This window comes from Chenopodium quinoa, unplaced genomic scaffold (assembly GCF_001683475.1).
Source record: "Chenopodium quinoa cultivar QQ74 unplaced genomic scaffold, ASM168347v1, whole genome shotgun sequence".
In the NCBI taxonomy this organism is placed as follows: Eukaryota; Viridiplantae; Streptophyta; class Magnoliopsida; order Caryophyllales; family Amaranthaceae; genus Chenopodium; species Chenopodium quinoa.
In genome coordinates, this window is record NW_018743122.1 from 3,411,816 (window position 1) to 3,428,932 (window position 17,117).

Consider the following 17,117-nt stretch of genomic DNA (forward strand, 5'->3'; position numbering starts at 1 on the left):
TAGTCCAATTTGTTGGAACGATATAAGTGAAACAATGATTCTATGATCGAGGATACAGTGAAGCAAGTAAGGGAAATTCAAGCTAAGATTCAAGCAGCTCAAGATTGCCAAAAGAGCTACGCAGATTTGAAGCGTAGAGAAGAGGAGTTTGATGTTGGTGACAAGGTGCTATTAAAGGTATCGCCAATGAAGGGAGTAATGAGATTTGGAAAGAAAGGAAAACTAAGCCCAAAGTACATTGGTCCATATGAAATACTGCAGAAGATAGGCAAAGTAGCTTATAGGTTAGCCTTACTTATGGAGCTAAGTAAAGTGCTTGATGTATTTCATGTGTCTCAATTAAGAAGGTACATACCTGATAAATCCCATGGGCCACAACCTGAAACCATTGAGCTAGACCAAAGTTTAACCTATGAAGAGAGACCTGTCAAAATTTTTGACAGTAAAGTGTGTAGTACACGCAATAAAAATGTTAAGATTGTGAAAGTGTTGTGGTCTAACCAAGAATATAAGGAAGACACTTGGGAGGCAAAAGAAGAAATGAAAAAGAAATACCCAGAGATGTTTCAGGTATGTTGAGTTACGGGGACGTAACTCGTTTTCTTTTAAGTGGGTAGAATGCGGTAGAATTTCGTGCTTTTTCCCTATATTTTCAGTTATTTTTATGCTTCTTGAACAATTTTATCGAGTATTTTGAGTTGTTGTGTTCACAATAAGACACAAAAAGGTAAAGGTATGACAAAAAATACAGCAATATTATACTAAATAAGGAAAAACTTTTAATTTCGTTTCCCAAGTTTATTTTAAAAACTAATTTAATCCTAGATCTAATAGTTAATTATGAGTTTTGGGATTTGATTTTTGATGTTTGATTATGAGTATTATGTTAATTAATTTTCAAATTATGTTTTTAATTAAAAAGCCCCAATTTTTGAAACTCTAGGTTCTTAATTTATAAATTATTGAACGGTTATGATGTATAATTGTTTAAACCTTTGATTAAAGTGTTGTAAGGCTTAATTACAACAAGTTTTCATTAAAATATAGAGCTGAAATTTTTGGTAGAGCATTAAAAATCAAGTTTTTTCAAGGAATTTTAATTACTCATTAATTGGGATTAAAGTATGATGTTTTAAATATAATTTCATCTTATTTTAATTAAATTACGAGGGGTTTTATAATAGTATATATTGCTTGAAATTTGTGTAGAGAGGCTTTTAATACTCTTCTATGATTTTAAATTGTAGGAGACTTTGAAGTGAGCGATTTCTATTAGTCGTGGCGATTTTAAGATCGTATACAAGGTACGTTCGCATACTTAGCATAATTATGTTAATGTAGTAGCATGCTAAATGTATTTAATTGATTACAAGTAGTATCATGCTAGATTTAGAATGGAAATTATGATTTGGATGTTATTGGTGATTGATTTATAAAGCATGATTTATTTGTGATGGATTAGTGGATGGAAAATAATAGTTTGGAATATTATTTATGAACAACATATTTATTTGTGGCATGTTAGAGAGCATGTTTAATTAAACTAAATGTTTGATTTGGTTTGGAATATTGAAAATGAATTTTATTATAGATCATATAACTTTTATTGATATTGTAAGCAAGAGAAAGGAGCTATATAAGTGTCTATGTACATGATGAAATAATTGTATGTTGGTGCCTTAGTGCACTTAAAGTGTTTTTAACACCGAGGGATAGGATTTGTGGCGCTTTATGCGTTTAAGGTGTCATTGGCACCAAGGTAGAATTAAAAATGGTTCAACATTTAATATTATGTGATCACTAATTATTCAAGAATTAAATTGGTATATTTGATTGTTTGAATGATTATTGTTGATTGAATGATTATGGTTTGAGAGTCATCGCCAAGTTTAATAATTTGTAAATAACATAAAGTGAAAGAGATTACGCACAAAAACTCCTGGAACGTACCTTAAGTATGAACATAGGGGGGAGTTATGGGGTTTTATATTTAACCATAACTTCTACTAGAGTACAGGACGCTATACATTTCTTTTATTATTATTATGCGCAGGAATTCCGCCACCTATGAGTGGTTATTGATGCTGGCACGGTTAGATCCTGTGTTAGTAACCTCAATTTATTTGGGGGAGGTTAGGGGGAAGCCCGTTCGATGCGTAGTCAACATTACATAAATTATGTAGTGTCTATTGAGAACTTTTGTTGATTGTTGTATGAGATAAGTTGTGGGTTGATATGGAATTATATGTTAGTGTTGTGTTAATTACGCTTATGTATTTAGCTTTGCTGATTAAAAGGCTAAAGTTGTATCACCTAATGAAAAGTATTACCTAAATCCTCTAACTAATGTGGATAGGAAAGTAGGGTCGAATCCACAGGGAAACAAGTGTTCTCATTCCTAATTAATTAATATAATCTAAATTATTAAGTAACCAAATTGTTGTGAAGTATATTAAACTAATGAGAATAAAAGTAGGGAAGAATAAAAGTAGGGAGAACGAAATCAATAAAAAAAAGCCTAGGGCATATGTTCACCAATAAATAATATTCCGGGATGAAAGACAACAATCAAGTATCAATGCAAAAAAATTAACCAGATTATAAAGGGCTTTCGCTACGTATTATAATCACCTAATTAATCTACCGGTATTACATCGCATCTCTCGAATGTTGGCTTAACCATTTATAAATTAACCTGCCTATTGAAACTAAGCCTAAATATCAATTCTCATATCTCGAATCTCGAATCAATATTGCTTAACTCATACAATTAAACCTACGCAAGTTTAATTGCATAGCATTAAATCAATCAATAGAAAATCAATCAAGCATTGACAATCAATAATAATAAATTATCTTTTCGTATTAATCATGGATCCCCATAACCCTAGAATTAAACTACTCGTGTATAATTAAAACTAAACTAATAAAAAAGATTAAAGAAAGCATGATAAAGATCAAAGCAATTAAGTAAATCATAATAAAAACAAGAATTAAAGAAAATTACAGAAATAATATTAAACTAATTATGAAAACTATAATAATAAGTAGTTAAAGAAAACAATACGGAATATTAATCAAACTAGTAGAAGTCAACTAATACTACAAAATTGACGAAAAGCGAGTAAAAGCTACGGAGCAATAATCCTAAGTAAATAATCAAATAAAGCTGCCGAAAAGAAACAAAACTAAGTAATGAAAAGCTTTTTTGACCCCAGTAATATTCCATACTTTTATAAGGAATCAAGGATAAAACCCAAAAGCACTAACAGATTGTTTGGATAACGAAAAGGGAAGGAAAAGAAGGGGAGGGAGGAGAAGAGGAGGGGAGGAAAAAAGGATGAGTTTTCCTTTCAAATATCTCCATTGTTGGAGTGATCAATTTCCTACAATTTAATCCTTCCACTTCTCTCCCCTTCAATTCCCACCCTTCCTCATTTGCTATCTAAATGAAAGATACTACATCTCTCAATTTCTCCTCCCTTCCTTTCCCTCCATTTCCTTCAATCCAAACACACCAAAAAAGTCGGAAACCGACATTAGCCTAGTAGCTGAAGTAAGGCCCAAGGAAAAGGGTGCGTCCAGCTGCTAATTTATTTATCTAATCGGGCCCTATTGTTTAGAGTAAGCTCGCGGACTTGATCTTGAGCGCGAACTTGATTGGGCTTCTAAAGCTTGGTCCCAATTTCCTTCCTTTGTTGATTTGTAATGATAACTTGTAAAATCTTGGACCATCTCATATATCGAGCCCTTAATCACCGAACTAAATTTCTTTAACTCGGTCTTGTGCTTTAAATACCCGGCCATAAAATACACTTCAACTCTAATATCTTTGTAGTGGCTCAATATGCTCGGGAATTATTATAATTCTGCAAATTCCTACAAAATAATACCAACTTTACAAAAACACTAGAAAACGTATATTAGTAATAAAAATAGCTCCACAGAGCTCAAATAAGCATAAATATGACCGTGGGACGGGGAATTAAAAATATATAAAATAGACTCATCAAACTCCCCCAATCCAAACCTTTGCTTGTCCTTAAGAAAAGCAATGAACAAATAAATCAATACTTTACCCCAAAAATATTTTAAATCAAAAAATATAATTCAAGGTAAATCTGACAAACATGTATCAAAGTCAACCAATCAAATCCATCCAACTACCAATCTTCCCTAACAATTGTCAAATAGAGCAAACCACAAGAGCATATATAATTCAAGACTAGTTCTCACACACTTAACTCTCATTTATGTGGCAAGTAAAAGATGTACTCGATCGCTCTCCAACCAACCCCTTTTATGTGAACAATGCCCTCCCAACTCACGCACTCGTGTGTTTAAAAGACATGCACTCAACCTAATAGTCGACTCAAAATATATCAAATCATTCTTTGCATTGATAAACGACTAATTTCATATTCATACAACTCTATGCACAAAGGTCAGAAGGTCTTCAAAGCTTGTAATATAAGACTAGGGTAAAGGGTACGAAGTATTTGGGAAAATGTGAGAGTAAAGCCATGCTTAAAAGAGCCAAATTCCTAATAAAACCAAGGCCAAAAATAAATAATGACCAAAAGATCTCCAACACAATTCAACTCTACTCTACAAAAATTCACCAAACAACTAATTATATAAAAAAAATTCCCAACACTTACAACTCCACTCATAAAAATATGATAATATAGAACTTGAGTGAAATAACAAACCTTAAACAATTTTTTTTCATCAAATTTGAATTTTTTTATTTGATTTTTTTTCTTAAGAAACCTTCAATTAGAACACTTGAACATTGAAACAATTTTTTTTTTCTCTTGCTCTTTTTTTTCCTTTTTATCTCACACTGGAATTTTTCAAATTTTGAACAACAAATTCTCATTTTTTTCCAATCATAACATAAGAACAAATAACTCCTCTTATTCACCCACATTGTGCAAATTATGTGCATACTACAACTCCCTCACCATACTAACTATTAGCTCCCCCAAGTCAAGCTTGGGACTAGTAACCAATGGGGCTCAAATAGGCTTGTAATGTGGCTAAATAAATAATGAAAGGGCACAAGCAACAACATGGGTAGCAAGAAGGGAACAAATGTATCTAATATCATCTGAAAGCCACCTAATAGAATAAACCCCTTCGTCCTCCTCAATGTGCATAATAATGAGTCATATAAATATTAATTATAGTTAAAAAACCAATAGTCAATTTCATTGACATACCAGGAACTAACACACATTCCTAACCAAATCAACTAGTCAAGCACTATATTCAAAAATAGTTGGACAAGATTGACGCATGTTAAGGTTCCAAGGCAATTAAACATCAAATCTTGATCAACTAATTTACAATATTTATCATCATATACTAAGAATCAAAACAATTTCAAAAAGTTTTCATCAAGGGGCACAAGGAAGCATGATATATAATGCACTGGAATGTATTTTTGTGTGTTTTTTTTTTATTTTTTCAATTTTTTTGTATTTTTTCATTTTTTGAAGCAATAAAATCTATACTATAAAAGTAATAAAACTAAACTAAGAAAGCAAAGAAACTAAACTAAATACACCAAAGAAAATAAAAAGAAATGGGAAAGAAAGAGTACCTATATATACAAGATATCCCCCCAAGCTAAATCAGACAATGTCCTCATCGGCTCATAGGGAAACAAGTAATCCAAGTGACTACCCCTCATCATCAAACTCGATGCAATGCATCACCTTAGTACAATTTTGGACAAAAAAGAAGCAAAGTGTTAGTAAGAAAAAAGGCAAAAACGAGTTAGGTTTACTATTTTGCTTATAACTTTTTTTTATACAAATGATAATGGAGTGATTCTAATTGCATGAAAAAGTAGACTAGAAGATCTTTCGAATGATAAGTCACACGGAAAATTTCGTTAAGAAACGCAAAAGTTATGACGTTTTGAAGTTGGCCAGTTTTGCTGCCGCAGGCCCGACTCCAAGGTACGGTCAGGTGGTTTTTCACCATTTGATGGATGAAATTTCTTCCTACACTCGATTTTCTTCGTTTTTACCCTTGATTGAGCAAATATCACTCGATCGGGTGGAACTTTCACTACGGGCCCAAACTCTACATCTTGTTTCTCAATCTCCACTTGTTCATCTTCAAACCCGAGCCCTACACAATTTAAAGCTCTTTTTATAGCATCCACTTCATCTTTCCAAGTACTAGTTTTTCCTGCAGAAGATGCAACACAAGATATCGCCTCCAAGGGATCTCTAACGGGAGCTTGGGGCTTATTAGAAAAATTATTTACATCAACCACACCAATACTAAAATACTTTTCCTCTAACATGGGACTTTTAGGGACATTATTTAGATTAAAACTGATATTATCATCCCCTACACATAATGTAAGATTACCACTTTTCACATCTATTATCGCGCCTGCAATATGAAGGAATGGTCTACCCAAAACAATCGGAATTTGCAAATCTTCCTCCATATCAAGAATAACAAAATTAACAGGTATATAAAATTTACCTACTCTAACTGGAAGATCCTCTAAAACACCTATAGGGTATTTAACAGAACGATCGGCCATTTGCAGAGTAATATTAGTAACTTTTAATTTACCCATATTTAATTTAGAGCTCACAGATAATGACATAACACTTACACTAGCACCCAAATCACATAAAACTTTTTTAATCATCAGATTACCAATATGACATGGAATAGAAAAACTACCCGGATTTTTAGTTTAGGTGGAGATTTATTCTGTATTATAGCACTACATTCTGCAGTAAAAGAAACCGTCTCTATCTCACTAATAGATCTTTTTCTAGTCAAAATTTCTTTCATAAATTTAGAATATGCAGGAACTTGAGTAATTAAATCTGTGAAAGGGACTGTTACCTGTAAATTCTTCAAACCTCCAGAAACTTACCAAATTGCTTATCCAACTTACTCTTTAAATGTCTATCAGGGAATGGAAGTTTGATAGCAAGACCCTAGACATCTCCACTCTTATCCTGGGGTTTACCCTGCAAAGAATTATCAGAAGAGTTAGTTTTTCCTTGTAGCCCAACAGGTCTAGTAACAACATTGTTTGGTTTAATAGAACCAAGATTAGCCATTTTTGTTGTAACAAGTTCATCATCTTTGGGCATAGGAGTCTCATCATAGTGTGTACCACTCCTCAGGGTAATTGCATTTGCGTATTCTGTTATTTGTACTAGCTGTGGTGGTAGGGCTTCATGCTGGTGAGTTTGCATAGTATAGGAAACTTGCGCAATCTGAGTATCTATTATTTTATTATGTGCTATTAATGAGTCAATTTGCGCATCTCACTCTGCATCTGCTTCTGCATATTGGGTAACATCGTTTTGATTTCTAATAGGCCAGAATCAAATAGAGGAGCAACAACCTGTTGTGGTCTCTGATGTGGAGGTTAGTAGTACCTCTGTTGTGGTCTCTGATGTGGAGGTTGGTAGTACCTCTGTTGTGGTTGTTGTACCTGTGGTGGAGGGTTAAGCACATTCGTGCTATTGTCGACATATTTTGGTTATTTTTCAACCCTGCATTGTAGGTGTTAGAGTATGAACTAATTTTCTTATAGGTCTCTGATGTGGAGGTTGGTAGTACCTCTGTTGTGGTTGTTGTACCTGTGGTGGAGGGCTAAGCACATTCGTACTATTGTACGACATATTTTGGTTATTTTTCAACCCTGCATTATAGGTGTTAGAGTATGGACTAATTTGCTTATAGGTCTGAAAAGCATTAATCTTCTCAAGTGAACTCCTACAGTCCTGTGCCCAATGACCTACAAGACCACAATTTTCACAAAATATTGCAGAGTTAGTACCAATAGCAGATACATTAGCAACGAAAGATGAATTAGAATTGATTAGGGGATTTTTATCCTCCAATCACCGTCTGACAAGTGGACCAACCAGGTTCCGCCACGTGTCCTTCACGTAGGCCAATAGGAGCCTGCCACGTGTCAATCACATATACGTCCTCTACGGACTAATCGAGGCACGCCACGTGTCCACCCATGCCAAATGGGAAAACCGGCCAACAAGGCCCAATCCTGTCTAGAGGCCCGGTCAGCCCTAGGTTTACCCTAAACCTAGAGAGTGGCACGCTTCTCAAGACTATAAATACTTAATTAATCCTCATTAAAGAGGAGATCAAGAAATCAAGCAAACATCAAGCAATTAATCTCATCTGAAGAACAGAGAAGAACAGAAACATTACGGAACACTAATAACCGGCTAATCTCGCTAACAAAGCAGATTACCAACATTAAACACTCTCACCTAGAGAGATCTTATTACTTTAATTTCCGTATTAATTACTCCTTAATCAGGTACTAACTTGACCGTTGGAGGCGGAGCTCTCAGGAGTCTCCGTTATTTTGCAGGTACAGGCGTCCGGTTCCAGTCTCGGAATTGTAACTCTCCCGCAGGACATCAGAAAACCCCGAAACATTTGGCGCCGTCTGTGGGGAGAGTACTTCAGAGATGGCATCCAAGTCTGTACCGACTCCTGAAGAGAGGCGTCCCCTAAACGACCCTCAAGTTCAGTCGGACCATGACACCGAAAGTGAATTTGAAGTTGAAACTCATACAGCTCCAGACGGGACCCTAAGGGCCCGACGTACCCGTCATACCGAAAGGAGGGAACGGGAGCATCTTCAAACAGGAAGCGAGCCAGCAGGCGCACCGCCTGCTCGGCAACAGCCGACTGATGGGTCTGCTCCCATCACAAGGAACGAACTCATGACCTTCATGAGGGACTTCAAGGGAGAGATTCAAGAGTTGATCAACAAAAAGCCTCCTGCTTCAGTCAAAGAGCAGTCGGCCAAAAAACCTTCCACTTCACTGAAGAGGAAGCCAGTTCAAGGGCGAGAGGCGACTCCTCATCCTAAATCCAAGAAGCGGGAGCCACCTGCTCTTGTTTTCACAAAATTCCGTTATCCTACGGGAAATAGGAAACCGGTTCGTCATATTCAGGCGGACGGGTCAAAGCAAACGTTCACAGATGCTCGGCTACTGCTAGAGCAGAAGAAGAGTGACCGATTGTCAGAGTCGGCTTCTACTTCAAATTTTCAAGACAGTTTGCGAAATGCCTCGATGAGGCATACTCATTCGTACCATGAGAGTCAGTCAGGCGGCACCTCCCGTCAGTCCGGCTTTCATAGTGCCCAGGCGGTACCAAACTTACCATTTGTACCGCAACAACAGTATTTTATGCAGCCACCTCCATTTGGTGGACCTGCAGCAAAAAACGTCCAACCTATGGACTGGCAGCTACGGTTGCTTAGACTTGGTGAACAGCCGTCGGCTTTCTCCAAGGAAATTACTGAAGCCGCTCAGCCGGCAAAAGTAAAAAATGTACTAGTAGGCGCCTATGACGGCACTACTAACCCAGAAGACCATCTGATGGCATTCACCAACCTGATGTACCTTCAAGGGTTGGATGATCCCACTTGGTGCAAGTGTTTCCCAGCGACTCTCAAGGGAATTGCACAGCAATGGTTCGACAATCTGCCGACTGGTTGTGTAAACAGCTTCAGGACGCTTGCTTACTTATTTGCCTCCAACTTCGCCATGAACATCCCTGCGAAGAAAACGACCCTTGATTTGGGAACAATTCAGCAGGGCGAGAAGGAGGGGCTTCGTTCTTACATCAGGCGGTTCAACCTGATGAGAATACAGATTCAAGGGTTACCGGATGAGGTAGCTTATACTGACTTTTTTAGAGGTCTCAAAGACGGGACTACCTTCAAATTTGATTTAGTTCGAAAAAGGGTGGCGACTCTTCAAGAGGCCTTGATTGAAGCAGAAGCCTATATACAGGCGACTGATCTGTGTACGATAAAACAGTCGGACGGGAAAAGGTTCGACAAAAGAGAAGGACGACAGAAACAGTCGTCTAACAAAGATGAGAAAAGAAAAGAGGTCTGGGCGGCTGATTCCTCTAAACAGCCGGCCTAGAAAAAGAAAAAAGAATTCAAACCATACTCCCCAAAGTATGTGTTTAACAAGGATAACCAGTTTATCCTAAAAGAAATAAAGGGACGGTTCTCAATTGAGAAGCCGGTCCCCATGAAGGGTTCTGCAAACAACCGGAACCAAGACAAAATTTGTGCTTATCATGATGACGTTGGTCATCACACCAATGATTGCATCAGTCTCATGCGGTACCTAGACCGCCTGGCTGAGCAAGGTGATCTTGACACTTATGTCAAGAAATCTACGGGGAACACTTCCTCAAAAAAGCAGTCGGCCAAAAAGAATCAACAGGCCGACAGTTCCGATACAGATGATGCAGTCGTCTACACCATTGCAGGCGGCTTCTCAGGAGGCGGCCCCACTATTAGGGGCAACAAAGATAATATAAGGCGGTTAGATGTAAATTCCGTTTACCAAGAACGGCCGTCCAAATATACATTTCCTGAGATTGTCATCACTGAAGAGGATCTAGGAGGGGTAAGGGGGCCGCATGATGACCCTCTCGTTATTGAATGTAAAGTGGCCAACCAGAGAGTTGGCCGAATCCTCATAGATACCGGGAGCTCCTCAGATCTCATCAGCAGCAAATGTCTGTCAAAACTGAAATATCAGACGGACTGCATACATCCGGCCTCCCACCCTTTAATAGGGTTTGGAGGAGGAGTCGTCCACCCACTGGGACGAGTAGATTTACCCATTCGCCTGGGCGAAAAAGGGGAAGGACGACACATGGTAGTCCGGTTCCTAGTAGTAGAGGAACTCTCGGCCTACAACATGATTCTGGGTCGACCAACCCTGAATAATTCCAAGGCTGTTATAATCCCGTCTCTTATGCTGCTTAAGTTTGAGAGAGATAATGGAACAGTCGGCTCCCTAAGGGGAGATCAGAGGATGGCCCGAGAGTGTTATCTCTCGGATGTCAAGCCCACTGTTATGGCCACTGGGTCAAGTGGAGAAAAAACAGACCTTGACAATGTCAAGGAGAGTGCGCCTGTTCAAGAAACAGGCGACAAAAAGAGAAAGGCGTCCCAGACAGAGTCCGCAAGAAAAGCAAGAAAATAGCAATCATTGGCAGAGGAGCGGCCGGATGAGTTCCGCCCTCAGCCGGCTGGTGAGCATGCGGACCTTATCTTAGACGACTCACGTCCTGACCGAACAGTCAAAGTTGGGACGACTGCTCTGAGAAACCTTGGTGACGATTTTCACAACCTATTGAAAGAATACAAGGACATCTTTGCATTTGAAGTCCATGAAATGCCAGGCATTAGTCCTGATCTGGCAGTACATAAACTCGCTGTGGATCCGAAAAAGAAGCCGGTACGGCAAAAGAAGCGGAACCATGGCGAAGAAAGAAGTCAGGCGGCAGCCGCCGAATTTTTAAAAATTACTTGATGCAGGGTTCATTCGGCAATGTTACTTCCCAGACTGGGTTGCAAATGTGGTGCTTGTTAAAAAGCCGAATGGCACCTGGCGAATGTGTGTAGACTACACAGACTTAAACAAGGCGTGCCCCAAAGACAGTTACCCTCTGCCTAAAATTGATAATCTGGTCGACTCAACAGCCGGCCATGCCTTGATGAGTTTCATGGACGCCTATTCTGGTTTCCATCAAATTCCCTTATGGAAGAAAGATCAGGAGAAGACGGCCTTCGTCACTGATCAGGGGTTATACTGTTACACGGTCATGCCGTTTGGTCTTAAGAATGCCCCGGCTACCTTCCAACGAATGATAAACACTGTGTTTTTTTATCAGATTGGGAGAAACGTCGAGGCATATATTGATGATATGATTGTCAAGACTAAACTTCAGAAAGATCATCTGACGGACCTCCGAGAAACTTTCGCCACACTCAGGCGGCACCATGTCATGCTCAATCCCAAGAAATGTGTATTTGGATTGAGTCTGGGAAATTTCTCGGATTCCTTATCAATCAAAGAGGAATAGAGGCGAACCCTGAGAAGGTGCAGGCGGTCATTGACATGCAGTCGTCTCGTACCATCCGAGAGGTTCAGAAGTTAACAGGTTGTCTAGCGGCCTTGGGGAGATTCCTAAGCCGATCAGGCGACAAATGCCTATACTTTTTCCAGGCAATTAAGAAAAAGGCAAGGTTTGAATGGGGGCCGGATGCTGAGGCCGCCTTCCAGAAATTAAAAGTTCACTTGCATTCCTTGCCGAGGCTGGTCAGCCCTTTGCCAAAGAGGATCTCTACATGTACCTGGCCGTCTCTGATCATGCGTTAAGCGCTGTGCTCCTTGCTGAAAGGGACGGCTGTCAGCTCCCGGTCTACTTTGTCAGTCACGTACTGAAAAATGCCGAGTTGAGGTATCCCCTAGTGGAGAAATTTGGTCTTGCACTCTTCATGGCTGTTAAAAAATTGAAGCCCTACTTTTTGGCACATGCAGTCGTCGTGTATACCAACCAACCAATCAAGCGGCCCCTTACCATCATGGAGTCGTCAGGACGAATGATCAAATGGGCCATAGAAATACAGAGCCTCGAAGTTACTTTCGAGCCTAGAAAAGCAGTGAAGGGGCAAGCCTTTGCTGACTTTATTGTAGAGATGACTCGTCCTCCTGACTCTCAAGTTCCAGACCAAGTATGGAAGGTATATGTGGACGGAAGCTCTACTTCAAATGGTTGTGGAGCAGGCGTCGTATGTCAATCTCCAGAGGGCGACAGGTTCGAGTATGCTCTACGCTTCAGTTTTCAGGCTTCAAACAATGAGGCAGAATATGAAGCTTTACTAGCCGGGATCCGCATGTGCAAGGCGGCAGGGGCAAGAAAAATAGACGCCTGTTCTGATTCACAATTGATAGTGAGTCAGTACAATGGCGAATACAAAGCAACCCATCCGGCCATGATCAAGTATTTACAGGCGGTCCGACAAGCAGTCGGCTCCCTTGAGGATTTCCATCTGATCCAAGTGCCGAGATCAGAAAACAACCAGGCAGATGCACTGTCTAAATTAGCATCATCCGCCTCCTCCGATACTCCTCGAACTGTTTTTTGGGAAGTAATGGAGAAGAGAAGCATCGAGGAAAACCCTATTGGAATCCTAGACAGAAGCTCAACCTGGATGGATTCAATCAGGGCATATCTGACAAACGGTACACTGCCGGATGATCCTCAACAGGCGGCAGCACTGAAAAAACGAGCCTCCTGTTTTGAAATGATACAGGGAGAACTTCACAAGAGGGGGTACCTTCAACCTTTCTTAAAGTGTGTTACTCCTGAAAGGGACGAGAGATACTAGATGATCTTCACTCTGGTTACTGTGCTTCTCATATAGGTGGTAGGATGCTCGCTCAAAGGGCAAGGCGGCAGGGCTACTTTTGGCCTACTTTGGAAGCACATGCAATGGAGATGGTGAAAAAATGTGACAAGTGCCAAAGGTTTGGCAAATTAATTCACCGTCCGGCTACTGACCTCACTACCATTCACAGCCCACTACCGTTTGCTAAGTGGGGCGTGGACATTCTGGGTCCATATACGCCTGCTACAGGCGGCAGAAGGTATATACTTGTTGCCGTTGACTACTTCACTAAATGGGTAGAGGCGGAGGCTGTAAAGGGAATCAAGACGAAAGATGTAATTTCATTCATTTGGAAAAACGTCATCACTCGGTTCGGGGTTCCCATGTCTATGGTTTTTGATAATGGTCCCCAATTTGAGACGCCTGTTCTCAAAAGCTGGTTGGGAGACCAAGGAATTGCACACTACTTTGCATCTGTCGGCCGTCCACAAGCAAACGGCCAGGTAGAAGCCTTTAAGAAAATCATCTCAGACGGTCTCAAGAAAAAGATTGAACGAGCAGGCGGCCTATGGGCGGATGAACTACCACATGTTCTCTGGGCCATTAGGACGACTGAAAAAGGGGCGACTGGAGAAACTCCATTCCTCCTAACTTATGGTGCGGAAGTTGTTCTTCCAATAGAACACTACGAGCCGACTCTTCGAGTAATGCTATATGACGAAGAGGCAAACTGGGAAGCCATGCGCCTGGCATTAGATTCACTTCCTGAAAAGAGGGGCAATGCTGTTTTGCGCCATGAGATCTATCGCCTGAGAATGACTAGATCATACAACAAAAAAGTACACAGGCGTCCACTCAAAGTAGGGGACTTTGTACTTAGAAAAATAGAAGCAGTTGGTAGGGCTAATGAGTCTGGCAAACTAACTCCCAACTGGGAAGGACCCTACCGAATCTATGAGGAAGTCAGGGACGGTACCTACCGTCTGGAAACACCAGACGGACAACCGTTGCCTCGAACTTGGAATGTAGATAACCTTAAAAAATATTTCTTCTGAATAATGTAAAGTAAAGAGCTACTTAATAAAGTTTGCACTTAATATTCAATTTTGTATTACGAGGGGCATGCCGTCTGTACCTTTACAGTCGGCTACTCTCCATTGAGTATTTTACTCACAATACTTAGCTAAAAAGATTAGGGCCTGGCCGACCCTGTGCCTAACAGGCGGCTACCCTTCTTTTACTTAGCACCTACGTTCACCAAGAACTTACCAAGGCCACCGGCCGAATGATCAGACCAGGCGCCAAGCCAACTGATCAAATCTACAAAATTAATACGACCTGTCCCAACATCATAGCAGGCGTCCGACGGCATCCCTCCGGATGAAATTCGTCGCAGAGAGCAGCTCCCTTTTGGGTGGAACATTGTTCTATAAACTAATTACACGGCACCTATACGACTGTCCCCAAGGGCAACCACGTAGCCGTTTTTGAGACAAGGATAACTCTATCACTAACCAAACCAGTGGTAGCAGTTGACATCTGAGTCAGATGACCGCCTGTATTACTTGGGATAAATGCAGGGGGTACCTATTGAGTTAATAGCCAACAAACATTGGCGAATCAAGGGGTCTACCTGGCCTACGCCGCCTGGTACCTCTACTTCTCAAACAAAAGTGACGGCGACTGAGTAACTCCAACGTTAACTCATAGTCACTCCAAATTTGGTATGGAACCTAAAAGGTTTGAGTCGTCCGCCTGTTTTAAACAAACAAGGGCACTCAAACCCCTATTCCTACTAGGTAACCTATTGAGTTAATAGCCAACAAACATTGGCAAATCAAGAGGATCAGCCGGCCTCCGCCGCCTGGTACCTCTACTATTCAATCTAGAGTGTGACGAAGACTAAGTAACTCCTATGTTAACTTAATAGTCACTCAAACTTAGTATGGAGCCTAAAAGGTATGAGTCGTCTGCCTGTTTTTAACAAACAGGGACTCTCAACCACTACTCTTGCTAGGTTCACAAATTACGAGTTAAAAGCCAACATTGGCAATAAAGGGAAACAACCGGTACCCGCCGCTTGTTATCCTACTTAATTCCTTGGCGACTAGGTAATACTATTTACTTGGTCAGACCGATTGAATAAATAGTTCGAATACCGATTGAATAAATGGCCGACTGATCGTCTATCCTGGAAACAGACAACCAGTCGTCCAGGGGCATAGGCGGCGTACTTACTATTTGTACCTGTCTGCAACGTTCGGCCATGTACAACAGTCGGTCTAGTGAACAATGGGATATTAGATATTGAATACTTAGACAAATTTGAATCAAAACAAAAATTTGATTAAAAATAAGCCGGTCATTAAAGACCAGCAAAATATTCAAAGCCCCGGCCCCCTGGCCGGGTAAAAACAAAGCAAACGGCACGCAGGCCGTGGAAAAAATACTTTAAGCTTAAGAAGGGGGCAGTTCAGTATTAGCAGCTGCCGCCTGGTCAGCACTCTTCTTGCTGGACTCGGCTTCAGCTGCACCCTCTTTTAATGCCTTACCCCCAAGTGGCACAAGCGCCACAACCGGCTTTTCCTCCTCCTCCAACGTATCTCCCAATGCCTCTTCTTCAGCAGCCGCCAGGATCTCTTGATTATATGTTTCCGAACACTGGCGGTACGTTCTTTCCCATGAGGCAAAGTCGGCATTGGGGAACAGGCGGCCCCAGGTCATGCGCTGGATTTGAGCGGAGTCTTCCACCATCTCCCGGACGAGCTCTTTCTTCTCTTGCTCGGCCTTTTCCGAGAGCTCTTGGGTAAGACTCTTCTCTTGGCTCACCAGGCGTTCTTTTACGTTGGCCAAAGATTTCTCCATGGCTTCGTAAGAGTGCATTTTTTGGCGAAGAGGTTTCAGCTCGGCCTTAAGATTTGTGACGGTCGCCTCCAGCTCGTCATTCTTCTTCTGGGCCGCCTCTAACTGAGCTCGAACAGCGGCGGTAGCCTGCGCCTGATAATAAAGAATATCAATGGTCAGTACTTCATTTTGGGCAATTTGAAACATTGCCTTATCACAGTTGGAGGCGGCCATAGCTTTTGCAGCCTTTACCTCTTTGTTTTTCCGATCAATCGGCTTGCGAAGGCTGTTAACTCGGAGCAGGGCCTAAGTACAAAAAGAAAACAGGCGTCAGTTTCCAAACAAAAAAGATATCAGGTGTCCTGGAATTCAAATACTCAAAAAGTATACCTCAGCAAGGACCCCTGCAATCCCATCAAGGTCAAGGGTGCCGGCACCCCTGACCGCCTCCCTTTCAGATGGAGGAACTACTTTGATCATGGACTTGGCTACCTCAACCAAGTCAAGCCCCTGAGGGCCGGCTGCATCAAGCGTAAAAAAGCAAGTTAGACCTAGTCAAGAAGGAAGCAAGTGTGAAAGTTTTTACAAGTGATGGTCCATACTTCTAGGCGGCCCCGCCGGGGTTTTAGAAGAAGTGGCCGGCTGCTTCTCAACCGCCACTGTTTTCCTGGAAGACCCAGGAGAGCTTGCAACAGTCGTCCTCCGGGCCTTGGGGTCCGGCTGTTGCGAGGAAGAAGCTCTTGGAGTGCCCGACTGAAAATAAAAAGAGTTAGTATATGCATAAGACAACTCCTAAAAGAGGAAGAGTTTTCGAAGCCTACCAAGGGTGCCCCCTTGTTAGGGGAGTCGGCACAAGACTGTTGCATGAGAGAGGCCCGCAACATGGCCGCCGCAGTCTTGGATGCTGTTATTTTACTCATGGCGTCAGCTGCAAAAAATGAACAGCAAAGTTAGTAAAATCCCAAGTAAACAAAGCGTGAAAAAACAGAGTATTTGACAGGCCGACTACCTCTAGAGCACCGACTGCTGA

At 41.0% G+C, this 17,117-nt stretch overlaps 1 protein-coding gene across 1 annotated transcript; it reads left to right on the forward strand.

Annotated features, from left to right (window-relative positions):
* The first annotated feature begins 42 nt into the window (after nucleotides 1–42).
* On the forward strand, nucleotides 43–7,651 carry LOC110732010. The gene is made up of 4 exons (XM_021911929.1): nucleotides 43–570; nucleotides 7,221–7,269; nucleotides 7,370–7,455; nucleotides 7,589–7,651. The coding sequence occupies exons 1-4, from the start codon at nucleotides 43–45 to the stop codon at nucleotides 7,649–7,651; spliced, it is 726 nt and encodes a 241-aa protein (XP_021767621.1).
* The last annotated feature ends 9,466 nt before the right edge of the window (nucleotides 7,652–17,117 follow it).

Bases quoted from the DNA above. Each gene is read 5' to 3' on its own strand.
- LOC110732010 (XM_021911929.1), top strand. From the start codon at position 43: ATGATCGAGGATACAGTGAAGCAAGTAAGGGAAATTCAAGCTAAGATT. The intron at 571-7,220 runs GTATGTTGAGTT...CTGTGGTGGTAG, and splicing joins AATACCCAGAGATGTTTCAG to GGCTTCATGCTGGTGAGTTT. The intron at 7,456-7,588 runs GTTGGTAGTACC...ATTTTCTTATAG, and splicing joins TTGTGGTCTCTGATGTGGAG to GTCTCTGATGTGGAGGTTGG.